Source organism: Garra rufa, chromosome 10 (genome assembly GCF_049309525.1).
Source record: "Garra rufa chromosome 10, GarRuf1.0, whole genome shotgun sequence".
NCBI classification, from domain to species: domain Eukaryota; kingdom Metazoa; phylum Chordata; class Actinopteri; order Cypriniformes; family Cyprinidae; genus Garra; species Garra rufa.
This window is the reverse complement of record NC_133370.1, coordinates 2,391,333-2,401,543: the sequence shown is the minus strand read 5'-3', so window position 1 is coordinate 2,401,543 and position 10,211 is coordinate 2,391,333. Positions and strand designations below refer to the sequence as shown.

Genomic DNA, 10,211 nt, shown 5'->3' with positions numbered 1-10,211 from the left:
CTACACAAAAAACAGAAATCAGTAATTCCCTCTACAATCACTTTATTGAGAGTCTTAAAGCAACAACTGTCTGTATTTGATGTTTGTGGCAAGTGTAAGAATGAACATACACAAATAATTATAAGAGTGACGGTGCTGATTTCCTGCCATATTTTAAAACCATTAAACAAAGGATCAGATGAAAACGTGTGCCTGGATGTGCACAAGAGTGAATCTGACAAAAAAAAAAACATTCTTAGGTCATACGTTGCAAAATCAGAAGAAAAATATATGAACATTAGATTTTGCTTATTTTTTAAACCAGATTTAATTTTTTTTTCCAAAGTCTCCTTTTTGCAATAGAGAATTGCATTGCAGTATTACTGAATTTCAAGTTTTACAATACAAAATGTTCTTTACATTTAAAAAATGTACTTAACGTACTAGTAATGAAATAATGTTCCAATTAAAGGCAGTACAACAAATACACTCTTAAAAATAAAGGTGCTTCACGATGCCATAGAAGAACATATTTTGTCTAAATGGATCCATAAAGAACCTTTAACATCTGAAGAACCTTTCTGTTTCACAAAAGCTTCTTTGTGGCAAAAGAAGGTTCTTCAGACTACAAAAAGGTGAGAAAGAGATGGTCTTTAAAGAGCATTTGACTGAATGGTTCTTTGTGGAACCAAAAATGGTTCTTCTATGGCATCACTTATTTTTAAGAGTGCACTACCATACAGGACTTTACCTATAATAGTTTGTCGTTTTTTTTGAGGAGCAATTATATTTTTTTGGTCAGACAAAAAAAAAAAATTGTTGCAAAACTTTTATAGTTTTTTTCCTTTCAGCAAAATATATTTATGACTTATTTTCTTTGTTTTGAGCTTGAAATGTTCATGTTCTTGACTTGTTCCATGAGAGTCACACATGAATATGGAAGTAAAAGTGTAAAATAAGCAGCTCTGCAGGTGTTCCATCAGAAAGGCTGTAAACGTTTGTGTTTTGTAGGGGAATCGTGGGTCATGTGGCGGTCAAGGGGGTGTGTGTGTGCATTTGTGTGTCATTCAGCTGTTCGGGTGGGTGTGTTGGGCTGATTGAGCCCCATCGTTTTACACAACCATCCGGCGAAGTCCACCACCTCCACCTCTGAGCGCTTTATAAACGTGTGATTCTGGAAAAGAGAGATCACGATATTCACTATTAATACTATTATAGTTTTTATTCATATTTTAAATTAGTTGTTATTTTAATATTTTACGTTTACTGGTCACCACTTAAATTTTCAGTTACATTTTTAGTACTTTTTGTGCATTTAATTTAATATTTAAAGTTTTTATTCATATTTATGTAAGCCTATTTTTATTGAATGTAAGAATTTTGTGTTCAATCAATTGAATACATTTTTGAATTTTTAAATTCAAATTTATTCAATTCAAAAATTCAATTTTTGAAAATAAAAACACTGCCTTGGCAACTAACTGAAATGAAACAATTAAACTTGTTTAAATATTTGAATTAAGACTTTTTTTTAAAGTAACACTTAAATGTTTTAGATTTATTAAACTGTAACAGCTGACACAACGAGTGTCAAGTGTTTTTGGGAAAAAAGCAGTATATGAATCTGCTAGCATAATTATAGTGAATATTGACCAGCAAGACTTGATTTTATCCAGATATGTCTGAATTGTAAAAAGTGGGCTATGATTTAGTTGCTTGTTATTATTTCAAATCTTGGTTACTGTAATAATAATAACGGACACTGTACGATCAGGCATATTTATTACAGTAAACATGGTTCATTTTGATTTTACATCATCTTGCATGAAAAAATAAGAAATGTGCTCTCACCACTAGCATCTTCAGGTCCGCTCGATCTGCAGGGTTTTTAATGAGACTAGAAGACAATGAAATGATGTCCAAAATCTCAATTACATGTGAAAACACATTAAGAATGTGCAGTACTTCACTTACTGGAGTAACAACACTCACCATTTGGTCACAAAGTCCTGGAAATCAGGAGTGAAGACGCCGTGAGGGAGTTTAGGGGGCGGCTGATGGATAGCAGACATAAAAGTCTTCATTTATACTCATGCAACATTAATAACAACATCAGATCTCATATTCACAGTGTGTTAAAGAGTACTGAAACAGAAAATAGTGCTCTACAACCCCAGAGTCTTTATGTATTTATATACATTTATGTGTCTATTGAATAACCGATCAAAAACATAATTTTTGGCATTGTACTTAATAACAAATCTGCCTGTTTACCATTTTGAAATTTGTCAAGTCACATAAAATGTTAGCTTCAAGACTCTTACCTCATTGACTATATAATCCAGCAGCTCAAATATAGCCATGGCTGGCCCATGACCTGAAAGAGAACAGGACACCCTATGAGTCACGTCAGTTTACTGGTAATAAATTGCAATGACTAACTACTACTACTTCTGTTCATGTTCTGCTGGTGTCTTCCAGTGATCTGGTAGATCATGTAGTAATATTAACTGCTTTTGAATTAGTCTCTTCTGCACACCAAGGCTGCATTTATTTGATCAAAAGTGACAGTTTTAGGCATTTACAATGTTACAAAAGATTTCAAATAAATGCTGTTCTTTTGAACTTTCTGCTCATCTGTGAATTCTGAAAAATGTATCAGTTTCACAGTGTATCACGTTGAAATGTATATTGGTCAGCACAACTGTCTTCAATATTGATGTTTCTTGAGCAGCAAATCAGCATATTAAAATGATTTCTGAAGGGTCATGTGACACCGAAGACCGGAGTAATAATTATGAAAATTCAGTTATCACAGAAATAAATTACATTTGAACATAGATTCACTTAGAAAATAGCTATTTGGAATTTAAATATTTCACAATTTTACAGATTTTATTGTATTTTTGACCAAATAAATGCAACCTTGCTGAGCAGAAGATACTTTGTTTAAAAACATAAAACCTTAAACTTTTGATCAGTAGTGAACAGGACTGTCAAAATGTCTCGAATTTTGTACTTAAATATCAAAATTAAAATTGCATAATTTTTTGATGGAGTAGAAAAAAAAGCTTTTGGCTTTTCTGAAGGCCACAAGAGGGCGCACCGAGAAAAATATTACTAATGCACGTTTATTCAAAGCAACAAAATAACATGACTATCTGTGAAAAAATTGCATATTGTTTAAAATAATGCAAATAATATAAACCAATTATAATTAAGTTGCTTAAACAACTATAAACAAAACATTATCATACATGTATGCAAGTATGTACGTATGAGTTTAACACAAAGGACAGTTCAGTTCAGTTCAGTTTGGTAATGCTAGTTGCAAAAGAAATGTCCCACACCTCCTTTAAGTTTCATCACATGTAAATATTATGGATGCACCGAAATAAAGATTCTTGGTCAAAGCCAAACTAAATTTTCGTTTTTTTTTTTGCTTAACACATTTTTAACATTCCAGTAGACTTTATAGCCAACCAAAAAAAACAGCAGAATTTAACTTAAAATGATTAAGTTAGTAAAATAATATTCTTTGGGCATTTTAAGACCCCCTTCTTGAATCAGTCATGTGTTTTTAATGTACAAATAAATGCAGCCTTGCTGAGCAAAGGAGAATGTTAGAATAAATGTATCAATAGAGCAGTGGCGATTTCTTTAAGACTGCAAGGGAAGCTCAGCTTCCCCTATAATGTCACAAAATTAATGGTCAAATTACGTACTATTGTATTAACATTTTATTGACTAAAAATGCGTTAGAAAACGTTCATCTCAAAGACGAGTTCGTTCAGAATCAGTTAGACATAGCAGGTCGGCTGACTTGATTTTCTTCTCATACATTCCCGTAGCGTCACAGTGCATTTCCCCATTGAAGCCCAGCGTCCATTGACTTCAATGGGGCTGCTTTGAACGTTTTTTTTCAGTGCTTTGAAACTAGACGGTCATTGGATAAACGCTGCGATTATGTCCCGCCCACGGACGCTCAGCGTCTCTGGGGGTGAATGAGGAGTGGGCTGGCCTGGACGCTGAGCTTCTGCATGATGATTGGAAGGTCTGTCGAAAGATTGCATCTCCTTTTGACTGACAGCGATTTTGTACTATAAGGAATCGCTGAAGCTATTCGCGCTCAGTCCCATCGTGGATTTCTCAAGTTCAGTCGAAATAAAAACTGCTGCAACCTATTTCTTTATATTTGCTTGGCGAAATTGCTTGATTTTCATCATACATTTCACACAATTATACACCACATTCCTTGTTTCACTTTTACAGAATTTTTTTTTTAGATCGTTCATTCATTTATTCATATAGTAGGCTAGGCTAGTGTCGTGGGTGAAACTGCACACGAAAAGACGCCTAGTTGGTACGACAGGGTTACAAACCATTTTCTTGAAAAGGAACGTAGGGCAGAATTTACTTTTAAATAAATAGACAATTTTATGATGTAGGCCGAAAATGAGCTTCCTCTATTTGACAGACCAGTAGCCGCCACTGCAATAGAGCCGTTTTTAGTATTTTTGTCTTACTTTAATTTATTTTACAGAACAACAGTAAAATTACAATGTTAACATTTATGAATGTTGACTTATTTTTTGGCGTAAACCTACAAGACCTAAATACTACTTTTTGCTGACAGCAACAGATTTATGAATGATTGTCATCTTTGGACTTTAAACCCTGGCTAAGGAGCTGCTGCAGCGCTGTCAGAATAAACACAATTGGTGCATGTATTAGACAACATAATGTTCTGTAGTTTATTGACTAATGGATGATTTCAGTCATCATACAGTAACATTTCTCTTCTCATGGAAGACATGCGATGCGCTTCTAAACAGTCTCTCGCTGTCGGTGCTTGGAATGATTTTTGCGTCTTTTTCAGACAGTTTTAAATGCTTCCACACTGCCTTTTCGCTTATTTCGAACACCGAAAGAGTTTTTTTTGGCCAAATAATTTTGGTTGCCGAACATCCCTAGTAAAAAAGGAAATGTCCAGAAAAAGATTTGTACTTCCATCCATAAACAAATGGTTTCTCACCACTGACAGGTCTTCCAGGCGGTCTGGGTCGAGGAGATGTACCGTGCTTCTCTGCCTGCCCAACATCCATCACTGCCCTGCCGAAGATGCCCTCCAGCTCCTTAGGGTCGGGTGCAGGAATGGGATAGCGGCCGATGGCCAGCTCCACCAGAGAGAGACCCATACTCCACACGTCTGACTGCACCGAGTAATTAGTGCCCTGCAACCTCTCCGGCTAAATGTACAAACACAAATATAATGTGAATTCCTTTTAAACATACTAAACAATTTAAGCAGAATCCTCACTGAAAACACCAGTGCAAACATACCGACATGTACGAGCGTGTTCCTACAAAAGAGTTGGCCATGGAGTCTATGAGCTGCCCGCTCACGCCAAAGTCACACAGTTTGATCTCCCCGCGAGAATTGACCAGAATATTTGAAGGTTTCACATCTGTGAACAAGAAAAGACAGATTCTTATTAGTGGACTTATTTTTCAGATACTGACAGAATCGGACAGATTTTAGCATATTTTAACCTTTTTAAGTTTTTAGTCTAGACAGAGCTTGACATCACATTTGTGAGCAAAAAGCATGTGCACATAAAAGGCAAAGCAGGACCTGAAAATTAAAAAGTCTAAAAATTACAATTTTTTTACATTTAAGGTCATAAATAGTACAAATGTCTTATTGATCATTTTAAGGGTGGAACCCAATCTGGGTGAAAAAACAGGAATTATATTATGTCCTAATATGTGACCCTAAACCACAAAACCAGTCCTAAGTAGCACAGGTATATTGGTAGCAATAGCCAAAAATGCATTGTATGGGTCAAAATGACCGATTTTTCTTTTATGCCAATAATCATTAGGATATTAAGTAGAGATCATGTTACATTAAGATACTTTGTAAATTTCCTACCGTAAATATATCAAAACTTAATTTTTGATTAGTAATATGCATTGCTAAGATTGGAAAACTTTAAAGGCGATTTTCTTAATATTTAGGTTTTTGCAACCTCAGATTCTAGATTTTTGAATAGTCGCATCTCAGCTAAATATTGTCCTATTCTAACAAACATACATCAACAGATAGCTTATTTATTATATTAAAAAATGTACCCTCATGACTGGTTTTGTGGTCTAGGGTCACATATGACTTCTATTGTCACAATAATATATATATATAGTATGTACTCATTTTAAACAGTGTATAGCAGGCTTATAAATAATTGCATAATTATTAAGTACAGTCTAAAGTGGAGATATTTAACACCCACTGCACTTTTTTGTATTCTAATAAATTAAATAATTCTGTTTGTAAATGTCTCCATATAGCCGTATATTAAGGAAAAATGCATTGTTTTATGAATTTTCATTGTGACCCTAAGGTTAATTCATTAAATGTCAGTGTTTCCAACTTGGCAATTTTGTTGCTAGATTTAGCAACTTTTCCAACTACCCTAGCAAGAAAAAAAAGGGTTAATTCATTTTGTTACCTCTGTGAATAATCTGGTGCTTTTCTCGAAGGTAAGCGAGACCTCTTAAAACCTGTTTGAAGAAGAAAGAAAGAAAAACAAATGTTTTAATCTAAAAAGGGTATAAATGTTGTTCCAGTTTGCTTTTCTGTGGGGACAGGAACATTTCAGAGAATGTCAAACTCATCTTATTCCATACAATAAGTTAAAGTGGAGATTGTTTACATAGTGTAGAAAAGCTGGCTTATTTGTTTTAGTAAAGACATGTTTAACTTAGCATTTGTCATAGATCATTACAGCTCTTAAAATGTATTGTACAAGCTTCTGTTACTTTCACTGTTCATTCAATTGCTGTGTAGTATGTTATCTTCTATAAAAAAAATAAATAAATAAAAAAAACACTCACGGCTATGCTGACTTTTCCTAAGATCTCCTCTGGAATCCTGCGAGCCTCTTTCAGAACCTGATCCAAAGAGCCTCCATCCTGATGACAAGGAAAAACACACAAAACAATCACCAAACTCACTCAAGGTGAGAAAAAAGATAAGAAATGCTCTAAACGTACCATGTTTTCCATACAGATACTAATCTCCCCGTCGTTGTAAAACGCCCCGTAGAAGCCCACAATGTATGGAGAGTTACACTCATGCAGGACTTGCAGCTCCCTGATGATCTGATGTCTGATGGCTGGCTTGATCTCCAGATGAATTAACTAGAGACACACAAAAACACAAAAACACACAAAAACACATATAGATGAGTAGTGTTTTAAATCTGGGGTATTTTCATTAGGTCTATGTCTTCAGCTCGCATAAATGAACAGAAAACATTTAAGATAAATAGAGATGAAATGAAAACCCAGAAACGAGCATCTTAGAACTTTTGATTCTATCGTCCTGAAATCAATGTTTTTTTTTTTAATTGATTAGTTCATTTCCAGAACAAAAATTTACAGATAATTTATTCACCCCCTTGTCATCCAAAATGTTCACGTCTTTCTTTCTTCAGTCGTAAAGAAATTATGTTTTTTGAGGAAAACATTTTAGGAATGTTCTCCATATAGTGGACTTCTATGGTGCCAGTGAGTTTGAACTTCAGAAATGCAGTTTAAATGCAGCTTCAAAGGGCTCTAAATGATCCCAGCCGAGAAAGAAGGGTCTTATCTAGCGAAACAATCAGTCATTTACTAATATTAATGTTTATACAGTTTTTAACCACAAATGCTCATCTTGTCTAGCTCTGCTATGCGCATGCATACTCTGTGCACTCTGGTTCAATACAGTTAGGGTATGTCGAAAAACTCCCATCTCATCGTACTGTTTTACCTTTTTTGGTAAAGGGCATTTGATCTTCTTTGCATGTTCACTTTGTAAACACTGGGTCGGTACTTCTGTAGCAATGAAGGATGATTTTGAAGTTGGAGGAGAAAATGAGATGGGAGTTTTTCGACATACCCTATGTACCCTGAGCACACAGAGTACGCATGCGCAGACTAGCATTTGTGGTTAAAAAGTGTATAAATATTAACTTATTTAAGAAAATGACCAATCGTTTCACTAAATATGACCCGTTATCCTTGGCTGGGATTGTTTTGAGTCCTTCAAAGCTGCATTTATGGAGAAAAATCCTGAAATATTTCTTTAAAAAAACAATTTCTTTACAACTGAAGAAAGAAAGACATGAACACTTTGGATGACAAGGGGGTGAGTACATTATCTGTACATTTTTGTTCTGGAAGTGAACTAATCCTTTAATGGATTTTGGATTAAGTGATGAAAATAAAGTCTGTGGTTTACACAAGTTCAAGATATTTTCATGTTTTATTTTAGGACATAGAAAACATCAGTAATACCTCCTTGTAATTTTTAAAGCTTTTACTTTTCGTGAAAAATGCATTGCTAAATGGGACTGCAGATGTTGTTAAGACATTAAAAACCAAGCTCAAACAGATAAACTATTCACTTTCACAGCTTTGCCAATTTAACTCTTAACTTCTATAGAAAATGTTTTAATAAAAACTGAATTTGTATTTATATTCTACATTTAGCTTTCAACTTCTGCTTGCTGTATTTAGGCTTCAAAATGTTGTATCCAAAAGGCAATGGAAAAATCCTCATGTATCTCTTTTGAGGGAACCAAAAACGATGCAAACTTACAAAAACATACATTACTGCAGCACTCTATAGACTTATTATGAAAGTCTAGCAGGACAGATAAAAGGTTTAAAAGCTCAAATGTGAAACTTATACTAAGAAATGCAATTACTTGGGTTGCTTTCTGAGATGAAGACATTTGTCTGGTCCATTTTCTCAAACTGAGGCACAAGGCAAAATGTTTGACGAAAATGACAAATGCTAAATATTGTTGACTCACCTTCCGGGCCATTACGAGGCCAGAGGGTTTGTGGCACACTTTATTAACCACACCTCCATTTCCAGCTCCCAGTTCACAGATATGCTGGAAATCATCATCTTTCAGTTCGCCCAGATTGGCTTTCTGTGTGAGAAAAGCTTCCAGACGCTTCTTCTGCTGCTCATCCAAATCGAGCTCCTCTAACTTCTTCTGCAGGGCCTCAAGATTAGCTCTGAAATGTAAAAACAAAGACAAAGGCATTAAAGGAGTAGTTCACTTTCAGAACTAGAATTTACCAATAATGTACTCACCCTTTGTCATCAAAGATGTTCATGTCTTTCTTTTTTCAGTCGTAAAGAAATGGTGTTTTTTGAGAAAAACATTTCTGGATTTCTCTCCATATAATGGACTTCTATGGTGCCCCTGAGTTTGAACTTCCAAAATGCAGCTTCAAAGGGCTCTAAATGATCCCATCTGAGGAAGAAAAGTCTTATCTAGAGAAACCATCTGTTATTTTCTAAAAAACTTTTGCAATTTATGTACTTTTTAATCTCAAACGCTTGTCTTCCTGAACTAGACAAGACGAGCATTTGTGGTTAAAAAGTATATAAATTGCAATTTTTTTTTTTAGAAAATATCCCATCGTTTTGCTAGATAAGACCCTTTTTACCTCGGCTGCGATTGTTTAGAGCCATTTGAAGCTGTATTTTGGAAGTTCAAACTCAGGGGCACCATAGAAGTCCATTATATGGAGAGAAATCCTGAAATGCTTTCCTCAAAAAACTATTTATGACTGAAGAAACAAAGACATGAACATCTTGAATGACAAGGGGGTGAGTACATTATCTGTAAATTTGTGTTCTGAAAGTGAACCACTCCTTTAAATAACACACATACAATCTTCTCTTTCCAGGTTAGATTATATACATCGTTGTAACTTACTCTGTCGCAGCATCTATGGACGTAGAGGTCGGCTGTCCTTCTCCGGTTCCGGTGATAACTATGGGGTCTGGTCTCTTTTTCGGAGCCATGGCTTATGTTTGAAAAGGTTGATGAGACCTTTAATCTCAGGCGAGCTCAGACTGAGCTTTACTGTTCAAAGACTCTGATTTACAGCTTGTCATCGAGCTGATCAAGTTCCTAAATCAGTTTTGATTACTTTTAACCTAACCCTCAGTCTACAAAAACTCTTCAACCTGTTTATTCTTCAGATCTGATCATTATTATATTAAAACATTAGGTGTATGAATGTTCCTACCCACGCTGACATTCACTTTAATTCACACTGATGAAACAGACTCTTATATTATACAGAGATACCAATCAAACTGTTAAATCCCACCTGTAACCTTTAAACATGTGCTTCTGTCACTAACACACACAACACCG

General features: G+C 35.0%; 1 protein-coding gene across 1 annotated transcript; it reads right to left on the bottom strand.

Annotated features, from left to right (window-relative positions):
• Positions 1 to 431: 431 nt before the first annotated feature.
• LOC141343782 (dual specificity mitogen-activated protein kinase kinase 2-like) lies at positions 432 to 9,875 on the bottom strand. The gene is made up of 11 exons (XM_073848424.1): positions 9,765 to 9,875; positions 8,844 to 9,054; positions 7,036 to 7,182; positions 6,877 to 6,954; positions 6,492 to 6,543; positions 5,323 to 5,447; positions 5,015 to 5,228; positions 2,304 to 2,356; positions 1,972 to 2,033; positions 1,831 to 1,876; positions 432 to 1,153 (listed from the first exon to the last, which is right to left on the bottom strand). Exons 1-11 carry the CDS (start codon positions 9,851 to 9,853, stop codon positions 1,043 to 1,045), a joined length of 1,188 nt encoding a protein of 395 aa, XP_073704525.1. The 5' UTR covers positions 9,854 to 9,875; the 3' UTR covers positions 432 to 1,042.
• Positions 9,876 to 10,211: the final 336 nt, after the last annotated feature.

Coding starts and splice junctions, on each gene's coding strand:
- LOC141343782 (XM_073848424.1), bottom strand. CDS start 9,853: ATGGCTCCGAAAAAGAGACCAGACCCCATAGTTATCACCGGAACCGGA. Junction 2,357..5,014: donor GCCTGGAAGACCTGTCAGTG/GTGAGAAACCAT, acceptor GTTCTCTTTCAG/GTCATGGGCCAGCCATGGCT. Junction 2,034..2,303: donor TGGATTATATAGTCAATGAG/GTAAGAGTCTTG, acceptor GCTATCCATCAG/CCGCCCCCTAAACTCCCTCA.